This window comes from Schistocerca serialis, chromosome 9 (assembly GCF_023864345.2).
Source record: "Schistocerca serialis cubense isolate TAMUIC-IGC-003099 chromosome 9, iqSchSeri2.2, whole genome shotgun sequence".
NCBI classification, from domain to species: Eukaryota; Metazoa; Arthropoda; class Insecta; order Orthoptera; family Acrididae; genus Schistocerca; species Schistocerca serialis.
Genome location: NC_064646.1, coordinates 94,383,110 through 94,404,682, shown reverse-complemented (window position 1 = coordinate 94,404,682; position 21,573 = coordinate 94,383,110). Strand labels below are relative to the sequence as shown.

The following is a 21,573-nucleotide window of genomic DNA, read 5'->3' as shown; positions in this document are numbered from 1 at the left end:
GTGAAATAAATATATGACCAACAAATTCTTCACTTTGTCTACACACATACTGCGTACTTCTTACTTTGCATGTACGACAGTAAAATGAGACACATGTGTCACATATGCTTAGATATCCCATGAAAATGCCTTCTCCGATCAGTAGGTAGTTCCCGCACTGTAGTAGAAATTGGTTCATTATTCACTTCCCAACAAATAAAACAAATGAACTGAAAGTACTACACAATGCTAACTATGTAGGTGTATTGCTGCTGGACTTATTCAGTATTATTATTACTGTTCTTATTATTATTGTTATTAGTGGCATTGGTCAGGCAGTCTGAAGTCTGCCAATTCAGAAGTGAGGACAAGATGTAGAACTGAACGACGATGGATAAGACCTCTTCATCGGTATGCTAAATCCTAATTTTTAATCCAACTACTTGCATCCACAGGGGTACAGATTTATTTGTATCAAACTGTAAGCGGTAGATGACCCAACAGTCTTTGTCCAATTGTGGTGAAGGTGTTTAACCTTCAAGAGGTCGGTAGTCCAATGAAAAATAAAGCACAATATAAGGAACATCACCCTGATACAAGAAAACCAAGGGTTAACATGTCGTAGGCGGTCACTGTGGACATTGTGTTGTCACGACGATGTTAACCCTTGGTTTTCCTGTATCTGGATGATGTTCCCTATATTCTGCTATGTTTTTGATTGGACTACCGACGTAATGACAGCTAAACAATTTTATCACAATTGGACAAAGTATGTAGCCGGCCGCTGTGGCCGAGCGGTTCTAGGCGTTTCAGTTCGGAACCGCGTGACTCCTACGGTCGCAGGTTCGAATCCTGCCGCGGGCATGGATGTGTGTGATGTTCTTAGGTTAGTTACGTTTAAATAGTTCTAAGTTCTACGGGACTGATGACCTCATATGTTAAGTCCCATAGTGCTCAGCGCCATTTGAACCATTTTTGATCAGAAATAAAGTAATTTACGCATTTTAACCTGTTCGATTTGAAGTGGGGGTTCAGGTTGTGGTGCAGCAAGTGTCGCTAGAGAGGGGAGTGACGGAGTCCAAGTATTCATCGTAAGAAGTATCTACCCGAAATGGGCGTAGTTAGGTTTCTTTCCTGTGAAGGAGTTGTTAGAAGGCACGATGCAGTGGGAATTGCTGCATCATTCCATAAAAAGAAAAGGTTGTTAGGCATTAGCAACACCAGTTGTCTCTCACTCATTAGTTCGTCGTTATTACGCCTACAAAACCTAGCAAAAACTAAGCATCACTTATCCTTCGTCGTTTTAAAAATAAAAGTATTCAAAGGAAACATTTCTTTTCTTTTTAAGTTTAGTTGAGCGCTAATGTTAGTGCAGGTTCTGTATAGGCGTGGGTGTGCTAACTAATAACTGAATGCACTCACAAAGGATCTGAACCACTACTATAAGTTTGCGTTTCTATCAGTTCATGTACGGAACCACAAAATTGAGAAATGACGAACTGAGTGTACAAAATCAGATTTCGTTATCAAAAAAATATTCGCTGGTAAGCCCAGCAGCAAAGGTGCAGTGTAGTGGTCTGTAGATCCTGAACAGGACCCAGACTGTATAAAATTCTTCCTCTTTTTGTGTGGTCAAGTTTGCCGAGAAAAGAGGCGCCGCATTTTCTGTTGGTGCCCTTGGGGTATACGCCTGGGCCTACCTGGCTCTGGGGACACGGCAGCAGACGTACCTGCGCCGGCCGCGGTGGTCTAGCGGTTCTAGGCGCTTCAGTCCGGAACAGCGCGACAGCTACGGTCGCAGGTTCGAATCCTGCCTCGGGCATGGATGTGTGTGATGTCCTTAGGTTAGTTAGGTTTAAGTAGCTTAAGTTCTAGGGGACTGATGACCTCAGATGTTTAAGTCCCATAGTGCTCAGAGCCATTTGGACCATTTTGAACGTACCTGCACCCTGGCGCGCCTCCTGGCCACGCCCACGACGTTGACGCCGTGCCGGAGCAGCGCCTGCGTGATGGCGGCGCCTATGCCTGCCCCGGCGCCGGTCACCAGCGCAACACGTCCCTTGTACAGCGCCATCTCGGACCACGCTGGCTGGCTCTGACTACGGCGGGGTTCTGGCGCAGCCGGACTTTAATACTCCGTCCGCGATCTGCTTTTTCTTTTTTCTTGTCGCTCTCTCTGACGTCCGGCGGTCGCAAGAGAGATAATCCCGGGCTGTGCACTGCCGGACCTGCGGCGTGACACTGGTCAATTGGTTATCTGACAACACCCGCCGTTGAAAACGCTGAGTCAGCCGAGACGTCGGTTCTGGAACACGTTACTTGATACTTCCGTCTCTCCGCGAAACCAAGAATCACGCAGAGAGGGATGCAGTATACAGAAATAGGTGTACAAAATTTCGTCAATCCAGCCTTGATACCAATCCGTCTTCAGGCCACAAGTGGCCCTACGGGACCATCCGACCACCGTGTCATCCTCAGCTGAGGATGCGGATAGGAGGGGTGTGTGGTCAGCACACCGCTCTCCCGGTCGTTATGATGCTTTTCTTTGACCGGAGCCGCTGCTGTTCGGTCGAGTAGCTCCTTAGTTGACATCAGTAGGCGGAGAGCACCCCGAAAAATGGCAACAGCTCATGGCGGCTCGGATGGTCACCCATCCAAGTGCCGGCCATCCCCACCAGATCTTAACTTCGGTGATCTGAAGGGAACCGGTGTATCCACTGCTGCAGGGCCGTTGCCCTAGCCTTGATAGATTCTGAGAAAAGAGTTTTTAATATTTTAAACATAGCTGCACAACAGCAACGGTTCCACGTAATAAAATTATAAACAGCCGACCAGTTGCAATGGATAAAGAATCCTTTACCTAGGTTTCGACAAATATAAATTTGTCTTCTTCAGAAGGTGTCAATTTTACATTAGTAAGGACTAATGTACCACCGCCGTTTATACAAATGTCGGCACAGATTCATTTGTCAAAAATGAAATATAGCCCTAAAATTAGGGTTTGTCACGTAAATATAAATTAGTACATGGATCTTGCAGAGCTCACAATCGACATTAGTCCTTACTAATGTAAAATTGCCACCTTCTGAAGAAGACAAATTTATATTTGTCGAAACCTAGGTAAAGAATTCTTTATCCATTGCAACTGGTCGGCTGTTTATAAAAAAGTTTTTTTTTGTTTTTTTTTTTTTTGAGTCATCAGTCTTCTGACTGGTATGATGCGGCCCCGCACGAATTCCTGTTACAGGCCACATGTCCTGTGGATACACAGTATGTGTTTCTAATGCACAGGTATCCAATGCCTTCTGCATCCTCATGCCGTTAACCATTGCTCATTCCCCCCTTGTTTAAGGGTAGTTTCCCACCCCAATGACAAGAGTGTGCCCTGAACCTCTGTCCGCTCTTCCGCTCCCTTTGACAAGGCCGTTGGCAGAAAGACGCTGACTTCATATGCCGGACGTCTTCGGCCGCCAGTGCTGATTATTATTCAAATTTTAAGCGATGGCAGGTTCGGAACCCGGGCCGAGGACGTTCTGATTTGCAATCGAACAGGCTACCCCCTTTTTTTAAATTTCATTTTGTTCCTAATTGTTCGTTACATTTGCTTGGGGCGGACATCCCATGACACGCGTTCATGTTTGAGCCGTGGCGGGACTGGCGTCAGGGATACCTTTGGCTTAGGCACTATCGATTCCCCCTGGCAGAAGTTTGTCTTTGGAGCCTGGGCCGGCTAGTGGGGCAGTGCGGAGTGGAAAGGGACAACAACGTTGGGCACGACGCAGAATTGTGCGTATTAGCGAGATGTTGGAGAGACGACAGCGAGCACGGTGTGCCTAAGTACGGGCGACAGTTAGCGCTTGATCGCACTGGGGTCAGTAACAGCGGCCGGCGCTGTGGCTTCTTGGCAACCTCGTGAAGCTATACATGTGCTTGCTTCCGTGTAGGAACACGCTGTTACTATCGTACTAACAAGGGAACCTCCCCATCGCATCCCCCTCAGATTTAGTTATAAGTTGGCACAGTGGATAGGCCTTGAAAAACTGAACACAGACCAATCGAGAAAACACGAAGAAGTTGTGTGGAACTATGAAAAAAATCAGTAAAGTATACAAACTGAGTAGTCCATGCGAAGATAGGCAACATCAAGGACGCTGGGAGTCAAGGAGCGCCGTGGTACCGTGGTTAACGAGAGCAGCTACGGAACGAGAGGTCCTAGTTTCAAGTCTTCCCTCGTGTGAAAAGTTTAATTTTTTATTTTCAGTTTATGTGACAAACTCTTATGTTTTCATCACTTTTTTGGGAGTGATTATCACATCCACAAGAAAACCTAAATCGGGCAAGGTGGAAGAATCTTTTTACCCATTCGCCAAGTGTACAAGTTAGGTGGGTCGACAACATATTCCTGTCATGTGACGCACATGCCGTCACCAGTGTCGTATACAATATATCAGACGTGTTTTCCCCTGGAGGAATCGGTTAACCTTGCAATCAAATGTTTTCGGTTCCCATTGGAGAGGCACGTCCTTTCGTCTACTAATCGCACGGTTTTGCGGTGCGGTCGCAAAACACAGACACTAAACTTATAGCAGTGAACAGAGACGTCAATGAACGAACGGACAGATCATAACTTTGCGAAAATAAAGAAAGTAAAATTTTCAGTCAAGGGAAGACTTGAACCAAGGACCTCTCGTTCCGCGGCTACTCACGCTTACCACGGGACCACGGCGCTCCTGAGCTCACACACTCCTTGATGTTGCTTATCTTGCACATAGTCTACTCAGTTTGCATATTTTACTAATTTTTTTCACAGTTCCACACAGCTTCTTCCTGTTTTCTCTATTGATCTGTGTTCAGTTTTTCAAGGCCTATCCACTGTGCCAACTTATAACTAAATCTGAGGGGGGTGCGATGGGGAGGTTCCCTTGTAAGCAACGTCTGGTGTCTTCGCCACATCGATCCAGCAGCTGGCATCAAGTTAAGTAATTCAAGTCCTACCAACGATTAGTGAAATATAATCATGATTGCTCTTGAGGCAACAAAGCGTTGCAAGGACTGTGATGCGATATTTCATGCCTCTTATTCAGAGTGTGCTTCGCTCCTTAATAATATTGTTCTTACTTCAGCTGGCAAGTGTCTAAAACATTGATAGGTGTACGCAGTCTTACCGAACGATCCATATTCCGTGTCCAAAGATTGCCGTGTGGTACCTTACAGGCTCACATAAGGTGCTCCACGTCATGCTTGTGTTTTAATGAGCCAGTTCCGTTTGCATCATTCGTATACGTGGTTCTGCTTAAAGGAATGAAATCAGTTTTATTGTTGTTTTCTGTATAAGTTTGAGTATTAAGGTGAAGGAAGGGTTGTCTGGTTCCCTGCTGTCACTTCTGATTAATGTTTCAGAGATCGGAAGCAGTGGGCCACCGAAGTGCAGAACCTCCCCCTTTAAATTACTAGCGGGCGTACGGATGGTGGACTTCGCCTGAGCTCGCGTGTGCCGTTTGGTTCCGATTTCGGTGTTCTGAACGGGGTGGAAGTACAAACGGAGTGCACAACTTAATTCGAAGATAAGTACTCAGTCGCCTCCACCGTTCGCGGCCTCACAATCTCGGGCCTCAGTTATTGTACAAGCTGCAGTTTTCTAAAACTTGCGGTGGCTCTGCAAGGTTGCCCTGGTTAAATGCTTTAAATATTTGTCTTAAGAATTTTGAGGTATTTCTAGAAGAACGTGTCTTAATTGAAACCGCTTTCTAAAATTGCGGTGCAATTCAGCCTTAGTGGCGTATGTCTATTTTGATGGTGAAATAACTGGGTTCTTATTGATGAAACTGTCTATAACCTTGTAAAGTTGTTTGGTAATATCTCGCCCGGGAGGGGCGGTTTTCAATCTATGTGGAAATAATAATTGATTTCCTAGTTATTTGATGTAATGTTTATTTTAAATGATTTACTTGGCACGAGTGGTGTTTTTTTTAAATGTTTGTAAAGAGATTAATTCGCTTGTGGTTTCATATAACAATCAGTTTGTAAAATTGGCCTGGGTGGCGGGTTTTCAAATGTTTTTAAAGAGATTAATTCATTTCTGGTTTTATATAACAAGCAGTTTGCCTGAATAGCGTTTCTTAAAGAAATTATGATTTATGATTGTAATTCTGTTAATGATTTATCTATGATGCAAATAAATATGTTGAAATGAAATGGTCACTGTATGGGTCAAGTCCTTCCCCTCCCTTTATGTTAAAGGTTAAGGAATTTGCAGTTCAAAAAGAGATTTAACGTCCCATTGTTCATCGTTGATCCATTCCTCAGTTTTTTGTCACAGAGGGCAGATAACCCTCTGACCGAATATCCTGAGCTGCCGTCCTGACAGACCTAGACCACGGCTGCATCCACCACAGAAAATTGCGCATAATCTTTAAGAAACATCATTATCAACAAATTATATAAGTTCAGCTCTCATTCCCTAACCAACATTCTGCACCGCGATTGCGTCACTTGGCGTAAAATACGCAAACTCCCTCATCAGCATAACAATTCCTGGACTATGTACACGACCCACAATTTGGCTATTATTTTCCTGATACAAGGAATGCGTACAATTATTCTTTAAGGCACTATCGGCAACATTCACTGTTTCATCGTTAAGGGGGACGTTCATGAAAAATACGCACTATTTTAAGGGTGCACCAAATCCACAATTTTAGAGATACCGAAGGGAAATTTTGTTCCATGCTTTACATGAAATTAACACATTTACTATTACTGTCATTGGATTTTACATATTTAACTTCCACATGGAATTTAAAAGTCTGATTTTCAAAAAATTATACATGTACAGTCTTATCAAAAAGTATTCAAGAGATTTCCACAAAATTTTTTCTGTTCAATCTCTTTGTATATAGTAAGCCTCTCTCGTGAGGGGTTTTGAACATATTTCCTGGGAGAGTTTTAATGTTCAGATGTATGTGAAATCTTATGGGACTTAACTGCTAAGGTCATCAGTCCCTAAGCTTACACACTACTTAACCTAAATTATCCTAAGGACAAACACACACACACCCATGCCCGAGGGAGGACTCGAACCTCCGCCGGGACCAGCCGCACAGTCCATGACTGCAGCGCCTGAGACCGCTCGGCTAATCCCGTGATGCAGGAGTCTTAACGATTTTTTAAATTAGAATACTGTGAGCATAATATAAAACTCATGTAAAATTTCAAGCACTTCGCCTCATATATCAGCATGCACTCAGAAGTTCAAAATTTACCCTTGAGACAACAATTATTAGGAGACGAGATACTGGCAGAAGTAAAGCTGTGAGTACCGGGCGTGAGTCGTGCTTCGGTAGCTCAGATGGTAGAGCACTTGCCCGCGAAAGGCAAAGGTCCCGAGTTCGAGTCTCGGTCGGGCACACAGTTTTAATCTGCCAGGAAGTTTCAACAATTATTAGGTTTGTAGAAACAAGCGCGCAATATTTCATAAATCTAGCCTTCATAGAGTCAGAGAAAAAGGTACATAATCTCTCATTGTAATGTAAGCTTCAGACACAACGTTTTTTCTTATGTCACCTCTTCAGACGCCCCAGATTTATTCTCAGGGTCCTCTTTCACTTCAAGGCTTTTCTTCTGGTTTCTTTTTTTCTGCCTTCTTTTCTTTACCAGGTCTTCAACTGACTTTACAGCTGCAGAGACGTCTTGTGTGAAATTTCCTGTCTTGAAGCCTATTCTCTGCAATACCTTCATCCTCCCTGCGTTCTCATCATTAAATATAAGAACTGCATCATATGTTGCAATTCTGACAACTGTAGCAGATGAAAAGGTGGCAAAGCAATAACTGCTTCTTCATAACAAAACAGCTGGTTTGTTATTGTTTCTAAAATACGTAACAGAGTCATAGATGCTTTACACTGAAGAGCCAAAGAAACTGGAACACCTGCCTAATATCGTGTAGGACGCCCGCGAGCACGCAGAAGTGCAGTTGCTCGACGTGGCATGGACTCGAATAGTGTCTGAAGTAGTGCTGGAGGGAAGTGACACCATGAATCCTGCAAGGCTGTCCATAAATCCGTAGGAGTACGAGCGGATGATCTCTTCTGAACAGCACGTTGCAAGGGATCCCAGATGTGCTCAATAAAGTTCATGTCTGGAGAGTTTGGTGGCCGGCGGAAGTGTTTAAACGCAGAAGACTGTTCTTGGAGCCACTCTACAGCAATTCTGGACTTGTGGAATGTCGCGTTATCCTGCTGGAAGTACCCAAGTCGGTCGGAATGCACAATGGACATGAATGGATGCAGGTGATCAGACAGGATGTTTATGTACGTGTCGCCTGTCACAGAAGTACCTAGACGTACCATGGGCCCCATTCTATCAATTCATAAGGTTGTCTCCATGCCTGTACAAGTCCATCCGCTCGATACAATCTAAAACGACACTCGTCCGACCAGGCAACGTGTTTCCAGCCATCAATAGTCCAATGTCGATGTTGACGAGGACAGGCGAGGCGTAAAGCTTTGTCTCGTGCAGTCATCAATGTGGACAAGAGCGGGCCTTCGGCTCCGAAAGCCCATATCGATTATGTTTCGCTGAATGGTTCGCACGCTGACACTTGCTGATGACCCAGCATTGAAATGTGTCGCAATTTGCGGGGTGTTGCACTTCCGTCACACTGAACTATTCTCTTCAGTCGTCCTTTCTCCCGTTCTTGCCGGACCTTTTTCCGGCCACAGCGATATCGGGGAGATTTGATGTTTTACCGGATTCCTGATACTTACGATACACTAGTGACGTGGTCGTACGGGAAAATCCCCACTTCAACGCTACCTCGGAGCGGGTTTGTTCCATGGCTCGTGCGTCGACTGTAACACGACGTTCAAACTCACTTAAATCTTGATAACCTACCACTGTAGCAGCAGTAACCGATCTGACAACTGCGCCAGATATAGGCGTTGCCGACCGCAGCGCCGTATTCTGCCTGTACACATATCTCTGTTTTTGAATACGCATGCCTCTATCAGTTCCTTTGGCGCTTCAGGGCACGAAACCAAACAGTACATATGGCAGTGTTCTAGATGTATTCCAAGCAAGTTTGCTTGAAAGTAATCCACGGGATTGTTCTTCACCGAGGTAATATTGACGTGCTGCTTCAAAAACTAGGCGTGGCACGAAGGTCGCTTCACACATTTAATTATTTTTCAGACACTTCGGATGCGTTGAATCCTTGGGAACTTATTGTCTATGGGAACTACTACTAAATAAAAAAATAAATTGAAAGTTCACATTTTCGGTCAACTTCATGTACGTTCCACCTTCAGCCTTACTACATTGAGAGACGACTCCCACAAGGTAATGTAAAAGTCGTGTGGCTAGGGCCTCCCGTCGGGTATACCGTTCGCCGGGTGCAAGTCCTTCGATTTGACGCCACTTCGGCGACTTGAGATTCGATGGGGATGAAACGATGATGATTAGGACAACACCCATTCCCTGAGCGGAGAAAATCTCTGACCCAGCCGGGAATCGATCCCGAGCCCTTGGGATTGACATTCTGTCGCGATGACCACTTTTTTGTTTTGTTTATCTCTATTTCTTCGTTGTCGTCCGTTGTGTTTGCTCGGGGCGGACGTCTTCTGACACAATTTCATCATTGATCCATGCACTCGGTTTTTTTTTATTACAGATGGTTGCTACCCCTCTGACAGAACACGCTGAGCTACCGTGCCGGTCCACTCAACTACAGAGAGCGGACTCCTTCAGGGTAGTAAGTACGAGTTATCATAATGTGTAATTATTGGAATGGAATCGCTGTGAGCGAAAACTGGTTGACAAAATGGTTTACACTTATGATACCCGAAACGACGCAAAGAGCCATCAACGACATTTACTTTTTCTCTCACATTCAGTAAGTAATTCAACTTCGTCTTCTTCACTCATCAGAATGACGAATGAGAGATTCACAGAAAATGGTGATAGTATTTATTGTATTGAATATCGTTGTGATGATACCATTTGTCGACTGTGAGGAGCAAACACATTTTTCATTTCTTTCTTTTTCTTCACAGACATACAACGTTACCAGTGTACTATACCCATTACGTTTTCGTAAGCGCAATCGAACAGTTACCTCTTCATCATCTAAATCCACAAGATCTGGGCATTCGGGAGGACGACGGTTCAATCCCGTCTCCGGCCATCCTGATTTAGGTTTTCCGTGATTTCCCTAAATCGTTTCAGGCAAATGCCGGGATGGCTCCTTTGAGAGGGCACGGCCGATTTCCTTCCCCATCCTTCCCTCAACTGAGCTTGCGCTCCGTCTCTAATGACCTCGTTGTCGACGGGACGTTAAACACTAATCTCCTCCTCCTCCTCCACAAGATCTGGGTCCTGATCTCTAATTTTATGTACTTAATTCTGAACTATATCTTGAAATAATTGTCATGTAAATGGATGAATTTGGTGATTCATCTGTCTTATACGCAAGCGGAACTGCAGGCCTTAACTAATGTAGCGGAGGTGCAGGAGCAGTATTGTGCAATGAACCGTCAGACATGTTATAGTCAATGCATAGGACGTGAATCTTCTAAATATGTACTGTGTTTTCACTATCTTTAAGGTTTCTTTAACAATCACTTTTATCTCAAAACTTAACGCTACTCCACATCTCGCATCATTTGGGAGCTTTTTTTGTAACTGATGTTCAGTCTTAACCCGACGTTTTCCTCACCAATATCTTAGAAGTCAATTTGATGTTGTATGACTCTGTCTCCCTCAACAAGGAGGAAATAATGTCATAGAATTCACAAGTTACAAGTTTTAAAATAATTCTGTCTATAAATTTCAAACCACCTATCTGACTGTAGGAGAAGTTGTTTCTCAACCTAATATTCGATACGGAACGGTACACAAATAAGATGAGTAAGGCAATTTCGTGCACGTGATTAAATAAATGTAGCATGGGGTTTACGACAGCAGTTATAATAGAGGTATGACCTGACAGGTAGCGCATTACAGTGTGTTTACGATATCCACACTGTTAGTATATGCTAACAGACATGCTAATTCAAGCAGAGTTCAGAAACTTCAAGCAAGCAAACAACACCTCTGACTTTTAGAGATTAAAATGTAGTTATATTTTATTGTATAGTTTATGAAATATCATAGGTCCCACGTTTTAAAATAACTCTGTCCAGAAATTTCTAATCGCTGATGTCATTGTAGAAGTAGTATATCACACTATTTCTGGAGGAAACTTGTCAAAGTATTACACAACATTACCCTTCTTCTTGTAAGATACCAATTATTGTGAACCACGTTCTCTTTCTGTCTGAAGGCCGACAATTGCACTCTGACATGTTTTAGGGCTATTGGCTACAGTGTCTCTAATAAACACACACCAAAAACAAGGAATTTCCAATTTTTTATTGTAATATCCCATGTGCCTACCATCCAGCGCATGTTGGTGTATCGATTGATCATATGATTTTGAAACACATTCCTGTTGGTTTTTGAACACATTATAAGTTGATCTCTGAACGAAGCATAAGTTGATTTTTGAATGCGTGCAGAATGTACGTGAAGTCTCTGCCTGGGGAATCCCCGTTGCGTCTAGAACTAACTTTACCGCAGACAAAAGGAGACGGGGCTACACGAGCCGAGCTGAATAAACCAGAAAGGGTGAACGACAATCGCTGTTTGTTTATGTAGTTGACTGGGTGTGCGTAAGATAAGCGTTGTTATAATTATTAACGAAATCCATAAATTTAGACTACTAGAGAGGAGATGAACGTTAACAGGAATAACAGGTAAGAAAGGTTACATATTATCTTTTCGGCATATCCAAGGAAATGAAATAATGACAGAAAATTTTTGCCATATCGCTACACTACTAAGGGCCAGTTGCACAGTCTCCGGTTAGCAGCCGCTTAAGTTCAATTCTCGAAATAGCGCGGAATGTAAGATTAATTAACGTCTAACCGGAGAATTAATGCGTGATAACTAAACCGATGATTATGTCAGGGTTAGTGCAGTTAACTGGAGAATAAATTTGGACAATGGCAGGAATAGTTACAGAATTAATGATGGCAAGATTGTTTGTTAGAATGAGAAAGGAGAAGAAAGGGGGACAGCACACAAATTATATGGAAGGATATGTCGATTCCAAATGTATATAAAAATTTCGCTCTACTACTTTTCAATCTCACGCTTGAGAAACTGGAGCGTGTGAATGAAATGTGAAACTATTTCCTAACATAAAACTTTTTGCTAGTAGTTGGTCTAACAGACATTTGATATTGGTCTTCGTGAATAATATTATGGTGTTATTTATATAAATAAGGTAGACAAGAAAGATCATTTGTCCTAAAACAGTCTCGCTTATTTGGCCTGTGTTACAACTGCTGCAATATTAGAAAGGCCTATTTCGTTTTTTTAACAGACAGTGAGAAAATAGACGTAATCAAATCGAGAAACCACACCAGTCTTTGGTACTATTCGTATTAACAGCTTTTTCAGTATTAGACAACGACATGTTGATTTTTCATGTAGTAAAACCGTTTGACGAACTTTGATGAAGTAATAGATTTTCGATGTAAATCTGTAGAAAGACTGGAGAGAAAAGAATGTTGCTACCTATGGATTGAAGAAATGTGGAGTGTCTTGCTTGTCTCTTGCCTTTACTGGTTTTATGTTTCCCGTATTTAATTTCAAGTCACACAAAAGAGAAAGTTATTAGCTAATAGGCAACAAAGATTGCAAATTTTCTGAAGAGTTCTCATTCTCTACAAAAAATTCCACCTTGTAAAAACTGCTACTTTTTTTAAGGAGGGTAGGATGTCAAACCGGCCGACTGGGAGCAGGAGAGCGACCACATAACATTTTAATTTGCACAGTCCTGAATAGAGGTTTGATGGCTTCCATTACAAAATTTACGCGTTTGATCTCCATAGAGCGGAATACAGTGGCGTGCAGTAGAAGAATGCTGTGTGATGAGGCATTGCGCTGAACTTTGGCACTCTTAAGACCAAATAACATGTCTTACATTTCGTCGAACGTATATGTTTTATGCATCAAACTCTTCAGAAAAATGTGCGCTACAAAATGAACATATTTTTCAAAAATAGTTTTTTCTTTTTTAATTTCTGGTATATTGTCTCAGAAGCTCGAGGGGATCGGGAGAGGGGGGGGGGGGGCGCCAATTTTTTTGCCCGGTTCGGAAATATCGTAAATCCGGGTCTGGTTCTGTATGTAGCGTGGATGACCTCTACATTGACAGCGTTGAACTGAGGCCGTGGATTGTCGTTGATGCATTCCGATCGATTTAGCCGCGGGCCCAGTCGACTCCATGGATACCGTTGGTGGGTCGCTGGAGGGAGCATGCTCCGTGGTGAGGAAATGGGTTTTACGCAGCAAGCTGGACGAAAGGCGGTGGGTGGACAGAACTGGAGGTTGGCGACAGGGCTTCGAAATGGCGAGGGAGACTCTAGCGCCGGCAGTGTGTGTGTATGTGTGTGTGTGTGTGTGTGTGTGTGTGTGTGTGTGCGTGTGTGAGGGGAGGGGGAGGGGGGGGGACACAGTCACGGGAGACAGGTGAGGGCGACGGGAGTGGGCAAGCACCACTGGCTGGGTTAGACACCTTGATTTGATGAGAAGCAGCAAGTGGACGTGCTGTGAGGTGTGAGGCGTACGGAGCGAAATTGGACGTCTGCTCCTACTGTGAGCTGTAACTGTGGACTCCGTGTTGTCGTTGAGGCCCATTACACTTGTTATACAGTGCCAGGTTTTAAGGTTTAAATTTATGTCCCAGTAGACATTTCAAGGCTTTAATTGCCAATGTTAATCTCACCACACGCTCTGTTCACTTAGCTGCTTGTACTCCTGCGGTTGAACTCTGGAAGAAACTGTTCTGGGGGGGAGGGGGGGGGGGGAGGCTGACATAACTCGTCACCAAGTGTGACATTCGTGAAAGAACCGTTTTTGCCTTGCTATGTTTTGTCGATTGTGCACGCTGCAACTGCTAATAGGGCGCAGGTATGGAAAGTGTGTATTATATGAGGTAACTAATATCAGTTCCCTGTTTGTCACAGAAGGCTGTTAATAATCTGCACACTAGTTTTCCGTGCTACCAGGGAATTGCTGTAGAATTGCAAGCGGCCTGCAGCAGGTTTTTTTTTTTTTAAAAAAAAGTCTTTATTCAAATTCACTACATTATACATTGCCAGCGCACTGGTCCCCATCTGTGGCTCCGTCATCGTCGATTTCACGCGACGCTCCTCGGCAAGTGCAACCCGCACTCCGGAGTGGCGGATGCACCTCTCGCCCTTCGCCGCTTCCTAGCTCGAGCTTCCACCTCTCGGCCAAGGACCCACTCCTACTCAGGTGGTAGGTCGGTCACCCAGTCGTTCAGCGGTCTGGACCCATCTAACATAGCCCAGGCGATGTCACCACCTCCTGGGTTTGGCAGAACACGCCCCGGTTACCCAGGGGCGCGGCGAAGCACCGTTGTCGAGTCGCGCCGCGATCCCACGCCGACAAACGAGGTCTCCGGCATGCAGAGCACCTGATGGTCTGTGCCCTGCGAACAGAGAGGGACTGGTGTTCGGTCCCTCGACACAGCTCTCCCTGTGCCACGCACCCTTCGCTTTCGCATCGGGTTGAGTCGCAGCTCTGCCTTTTGTCGCAAGGCAGAATGCCGAGCTAAACATCTGGCACCATGGGAAGGCGGAAAGAGCGACTTGGGAAGGAGAGGCTATAAGAGACACATCACTTCCCCGTGTGAGGACTGCCGCGGCACGCCCGACTGGAAGCGATACGCCCCAGTGCGAGCCTCCGTGCCTTACGGCGCGTCGGCAAAGGGCGGGCCCGCCCCGAAACGCGCCGTCAAGCGACCGACCTCACGCCAACTACCGTCATGTTACATACTCTGGCTCTGGTCCTCTAACGTTTAACTGAGCTGGATTTCCTTGTGTGGCGGTACACGAATTTTCGTGCTAACACTTACGAGGGTATTTTTCTGCTTTGCTCATCTTAGTGATACTGCGGTCAACTGCCAATGAAAGGAGTCGTTTGTCGACGATAGCACATTATTCTTAGACTGGAACACAAGTGATTCTGCTATCTCTTGTAATCTCCTACTAAGAAGTGGTTAAAGTTGGCCTTATACGGTGACCTATTGGTAGCTGTTGTTAACGACAGAAGAATTCCTGGCGAATACTTCAGACATTAGTTTAATAACTTCATATTACGCGAAAGGACCCATCGAGATTTGTTTTAGTGTTGCTATGTCTTATACTGTTTGATGTAAAAGGAGTCGAAAAAATTGTTCTCTTTACAGCATAACAGTAGACTAACAGTTTCCGTTTGATTGTATCACTCGGTTTTAATGTTGTTTCTGCTTGGGCTTGATCCCATGTATACTGAATTTTAAGGAATAGCTGGTAAGTCGAGCTGAACTTTTATCAATGTATTTCTTTTGAGTACCAAGGCATGAAAGCTTTTATTGTAATGAAGTTTGCATTTATATGTCTAAGATCTTGAATGGATGTTCAGCAGCTTTCCACTGAAGGAACTCTATTTCCTAGCCAACCTGCGTGTTCCCAATGACCCAGAAAAGACCAGCCCTAGTAGAGAATGCTGCGAGACAGAGATGTTTTTGGCTAAGGATGATGTGTATTTGCACAGGTTTGACGTCCACTTGTTTTGACAAAGCACCACTTCAGTCACCAACACTAAAAGAAGTCCGTAGTTCGGAGGTGTAGCAAACTGCCCTGCGGTGCTCCCATCCTTCTTCTGGGTCGACGTTATTGAGTTGCTGGCTCCGGCTCCACCTGCTATGTGGACATCGACCACTGCGTTACTGTATCTGATGTAACGGTGGTTTGGCCGACTTTGCATCTGCTAGCTTCCATGGGCTTTTGCAACAGTTGTGGCATTACTGTTATTGCACTAAATAGTGGCGAGAAATAGTGGCAATGCTAGACCTCTACAGTAACCATACCACTCAGTTGCTTGTGAGACAAGGGTATCGACAGGGGTGCCCCAGAGAAGTGTGACAGGACCGCTATTAGTCTCTATATACATAAATGATTTGGCGGACAGGTTGGGCAGCAATCTGTGGTTGTTTGCTGATGATGCTGTGGTGTACAGTAAGGTGTCGAAGTTAAGTGACTGTAGGAAGATACAAGAAGATTTAGACGAAATTTCTAGTTGATGTGATGAATAACAGCTAACTCTGAATGCGGAAAATTGTAAGTTAATCCGGATGAGTAGGAAGAACAGACCTGTAATGTTCGGATACAGTATTACTAGTGTAGCCGGCCGGAGTGGCCGAGCGGTTAAAGGCGCTACAGTCTGGAACCGCACGACCGCTACGGTCGCAGGTTCGAATCCTGCCTCGGGCATGGATGTGTGTGATGTCCTTAGGTTAGTTAGGTTTAAGTAGTTCTAAGTTTTAGGGGACTTATGACCACAGCAGTTGAGTCTCATAGTGCTCAGAGCCATTTGAACCATTACTAGTGTCCTGCTAGACACGGTCAACTCGTTTAAATATCTGGGCGTAACGTTACAAAGTGATATGAAATGGAACAAGCATGTGAGATCTGTGGTAGGGGAGGCGAGTGGTCGACTTCGGTTTATTGAGAGAATTTTAGGGAAGAATGGTTTAACTGTAAAGGAGACCGCATATAGGACGCTGGTGAAACCTTTTCTTGAGTACTACTCTAGTACTTGGGATCCGTACCAAGTCGGATTAAAGGCAGACATCGAAGCAGTTCAAACTCGTGCGGCTAGATTTGCTACCGGTAGATTCGAACAATACGCAAGTGTTATGGAGATGCTTTGGGAACTGAAATGGGAATCCCTGAAAGGACAGCGACATTCTTTTCGAGGAACTGGCATTTGGAGCTGACTGCAGAACAATCCTACCGCAGCCAACATACACTGGGTGTAAGGACCACGAAGATAAGATGCGAGAAATTGGGGCTCATACGGAGGCATATAGATAGTCGTTTTTTCCCTCGTTCTATTCGCGAGAGGAGCAGGGAAGGAAACGGCTATTAGTGGTACAGGATACCCTCCACCACGCACGGTACAGGGGCTTGCGGAGTACCTATGCAGATTTGGTTATAGATACATCACTTTTCGCGTAGGTCAGTGACATAAACTTAGTCCCAGTGTCAGCTGTTCGTGCAAGTCTTAACCAATGTCTCTGCTCAAATCACAACTTTGGAATTAATCTACCCCATTCGGTAATCCTGCCCACCTTTTATTACACCGCCATTCGTGTGGAAATGACTCGGCTCCGTGATACCCTTAATGCAAGGATAAACTTCCTAATCATTTGTACCATTTGTACGCTGTCCAGTGAATGCTTTTCCTGTTGCATGGGGTGCCTTACAGAAACAACTTACTTGGCAGACCTGTGATTTTCTGGCATTTAGCAAAGATTGGAAAACGCAATCAGCACCGACACCCACTGATTTCAGCAATGTGTAAGACCGAACAGCTACACTCATGTTCAGAAAAAACGAACACATTGAACGACAAGAGATAGGAGATTCATAGTCACAGGACATGACAGGACAGTACATTAATATGTTCTGCAGAAATGATTAGTATTTCTGTAACCTCAGGTCCTGTTGCCTTGTAGGCACACGGTCCGCCATGGGCCCTGATAACTTGTTCCAAGCGTTATGGCATTAGCGAGAACGGCATCCTGTGGTACAGCCATGTATGCTTCATACGTGCTTCAGACTAGAAATCTACTCTGTAGGAATCAGCATGGGTTTCGAAAAAGACGGTCGTGTGAAACCCAGCTCGCGCTATTCGTCCACCAGACTCAGAGGGCCATAGACACGGGTTCACAGGTAGATGCTGTGTTTCTTGACTTCCGCAATGCGTTCGATACAGTTCCCCACAGTCGTTTAATGAACAAAGTAAGAGCATATGGACTATCAGACCAATTGTGTGATTGGATTGAAGAGTTCCTAGATAACAGAACGCAGCATGTCATTCTCAATGGAGAGAAGTCTTCCGAAGTAAGTGTGATTTCAGGTGTGCCACAGGGGAGTGTCATGGGACCGCTGCTGTTCACAATATACATAAATGACCTGGTGGATGACATCGGAAGTTCACTGAGGCTTTTTACGGATGATGCTGTGGTGTATCGAGAGGTTGTAACAATGGAAAATTGTACTGAAATGCAGGAGGATCTGCAGCGAATTGACGCATGGTGCAGGGAATGGCAATTGAATCTCAATGTAGACAAGTGTAATGTGCTGCGAATACATAGAAAGATAGATCCCTTATCATTTAGCTACAAATTAGCAGGTCAGCAACTGGAAGCAGTTAATTCCATAAATTATCTGGGAGTACGCATTAGGCGTGATTTAAAATGGAATGATCATATAAAGTTGATCGTCGGTAAAGCAGATGCCAGACAGATTCATTGGAAGAATCCTAAGGAAATGCAATCCGAAAACAAAGGAAGTAGGTTACAGTACACTCGTTCACCCACTGCTTGAATACTGCTCAGCGGTGTGGGATCCATACCAGATAGGGTTGATAGAAGAGATAGAGAAGATCCAACGGAGAGCAGCGCGCTTCGTTACAGGATCATTTAGTAATCGCGAAAGCGTTACGGAGATGATAGATAAACTCCAGTGGAAGAATCTACAGGAGAGACGCTCAGTAGCTCGGTACGGGCTTTTGTTAAAGTTTCGAGAACATACCTTCACCGAAGAGTCCAGCAGTATATTGCTCCCTCCTACGTATATCTCGCGAAGAGACCATGAGGATAAAATCAGAGAGATTAGAGCCCACACAGAAGCATACAGACAATTCTTCTTTCCACGAACAATACGAGACTGAAATAGAAGGGAGAACCGATAGAGGTACTCAGGGTACCCTCCGCCACACACCGTCAGGTGGCTTGCGGAGTATGGATGTAGATGTAGATGTAGATACACTTGGTTCCAAAGTTCATCTGTGATTATTAGCCATGTGTCGCAGCGTTGACCGTCATCTTACCATATCCCATACATTTTAGATTGGTGACAAATCTGGTGATCTGGCAAGCCAGCGCAAAGGCTGACATCCTGTGATACCTAGAAGGCATGTGTTCGTACAACAACATTCGGTAGTGCATAGTCTTTCCAGAATGAGATTTTCACTCTGCTGCGGAGTGTGTGCTGATATGTAATTTCCTGGCAGATTAAAACTGTGTGCCGGACCGAGACTCGAACTCGGGACCTTTGCCTTTCGCGGGCAAGTGCTCTTCCATCTGAGCTACCCAAGCACGACTCACGCCCCGTCCTCACAGCTTTACTTGGTATCTGGAGCGCTGTGCAGGAAAGGCATGGCTACGGGTCGCAGGATGTCATTCACGACTGTCACCCTGCTCACAGTGCCTGGACACGCAATAACTGTGAGGTTTGTGGTTGTACCCAACAGCACCCCACACGAAAAGGCCTTGAGTTGGCGCTGTATGTCTTGTGCGAATGCAGTCACTGCGATGCCGCTCCCCTTGTCAGAGGCGAACCAAAATGTGAAATTCATTTTCAAACAAGCAGAGCCTGAATTCGTTCGAAAACACTATCCGATGCCGTTCCTGTCCCCAGTGACGTCATTCCATTCACCATTGCCGTCTAGCACATTTCTGCATACTCGTCAAAGATAGGCGAAGTGGACGACCTGCACTTGACTTATGATGGAAAAAGCGGCGACGGACTGTCACCCCTGACTGTTCCACTGTTGCGCCAGAGCCGAGGAGGACGCAGGTCTGTCCCGCAATGTCACGAGGTGACGGCCTTCTCGGATGGTGGTCTGGGTGGTGCGACATGATCCATCTCGTCATGTTCCACGATCTCCCTCGAACCATTCTTCACAGACTCGTTGCACTGCCGAAACACCTCCTCCCAGACTAGTAGCACTATCGAGGATGGATTTTTTTTTTCAGGAGGTGGAGCCTTTCCACGCCCACATCGGTATGATGGCCAACTGAAAAGGTCTACTGCCATCTCTGCATAAGGGTTAGTTTTCACTAAAGTGGGGTGTCTCAGGATGTGGGTACTGCGATGTTTACGTACGTGTAGTTAAGGTTAACCATTCATACGCGCTCATCTGGAGATAGATTGGGTCGAAAGTCGACGGCAGGGTAGCGGTTTGAAGGGCAGAGAAGAAAAAGTGCAAAGGTAAGAGCCAAGGGAAAAGAACCTCTGCGATAGTTAGGTCGGTTAGTAAGAACAATAGCGGATGTCTTGCTCCCTGCGACAGGTCACGTAAGGGCAGGTTTTGTTAGTAGTGTGTATCATGCATGTCGATACCTTTGACGTTGTTTGGTGCTGTTACTTGGCGGCTGCCGCTGGGTGCCGGTGTTGATCTCTTGGTCAGCGTCAGCAAACCTGTAACAGTTAGGTTCATCATCGTTTTGTGTCCGATAGGTCATGTATCAGTTGCATAATGTAGGGTGATGTTGGCGATTCTGTTTGAGCGTCAGTGAGCGAGCTCGTCCGTTTCCCTGCTGTAGCCTGTTGGTGGGCTTTAACAGCAGCTGGTATATCAAGTCAACGTTGCTGATAAACAGGGGCTTGCCGACGTCTTTCGCTTGTTGGTGTAAGTTGTTGGTGATTATGCCCTAGCTAGTAGTGTATTTGGCCGCTTATGCTTCCACCTGTTGTTGGATGCATCACATTCTCTCACGCCAGTAATGTGCCCTCTTTAACTGATTTGATGCCATGGTTCGAGCATGCGTCTGCAAATGATCGTGAACATCTGTTCAAGTCACACTGGTTCATCACCTTCGGTTTAAAGCGACAACTAGAGCCGCAGACACATTTTACCGGTACGTGGCGTTTCGCCGGTATATCTATGTCGACCTGAACCTGCGGGACGTCATGGTTCAAACACTAATTATTTCTGCAGAACATACTAATGAACATCTCCTGTGAATATGAGGGCCCTATCTTTAGTCGTTCAAGTTGTTGTGTTTCTTCTGAACATGAGTGTGTTTATGCTCCGATTTAACAACTTGAACGCACACTTATAGCTGTAAGATAGCCCATTTGATGGCTGAAATCACTAACCGCCGTGCTCCCTGGCTGTAACGGTACTGCACAATCCTGTGTGTATTCCTGCAGGAAACAGCCGACTGTACCAAGTGCCTGTACCGTTGACTGTTACCCTAATCTTTTACGATCACACGCTGGTGCTCAAACGTTCCGCGTTACTCTGACCGGTAATGGTATATAATTTAATAGTTCCCATTCTGATATCATCACACCCACTCTTAAACTGTCAGCACACCTGTAAGTCTAGACCTACACTCCTGGAAATGGAAAAAAGAACACATTGACACCGGTGTGTCGGACCCACCATACTTGCTCCGGACACTGCGAGAGGGCTGTACAAGCAATGATCACACGCACGGCACAGCGGACACACCAGGAACCGCGGTGTTGGCCGTCGAATGGCGCTAGCTGCGCAGCATTTGTGCACCGCCGCCGTCAGTGTCAGCCAGTTTGCCGTGGCATACGGAGCTCCATCGCAGTCTTTAACACTGGTAGCATGCCACGACAGCGTGGACGTGAACCGTATGTGCAGTTGACGGACTTTGAG

At 45.1% G+C, this 21,573-nt stretch overlaps 2 protein-coding genes across 5 annotated transcripts in view; one reads left to right on the top strand and one right to left on the bottom strand.

The window, feature by feature from the left end:
- LOC126418909 (dehydrogenase/reductase SDR family member 11-like) overlaps positions 1-2,077 on the bottom strand; it is a 54,511-nt gene extending 52,434 nt beyond the window's left edge. Inside the window, exon 1 of the mRNA XM_050085931.1 lies at positions 1,922-2,077. Coding sequence (XP_049941888.1) covers positions 1,922-2,053 — 132 coding nt within the window. The 5' untranslated portion in view covers positions 2,054-2,077. The remainder of the gene's footprint in view (positions 1-1,921) is intronic.
- LOC126418908 (dehydrogenase/reductase SDR family member 11-like) overlaps positions 1-21,573 on the top strand; it is a 290,829-nt gene that overhangs the window by 181,757 nt on the left and 87,499 nt on the right. For 2 of the 4 annotated variants that reach the window (XM_050085926.1, XM_050085925.1), the window contains one exon: positions 9,647-9,727. The exons of the other annotated variants lie outside the window; for them this stretch is intronic. In XM_050085926.1, the coding sequence (XP_049941883.1) occupies positions 9,647-9,727 (81 nt within the window). The remainder of the gene's footprint in view (positions 1-9,646; positions 9,728-21,573) is intronic. 4 annotated transcript variants of the gene reach the window in all.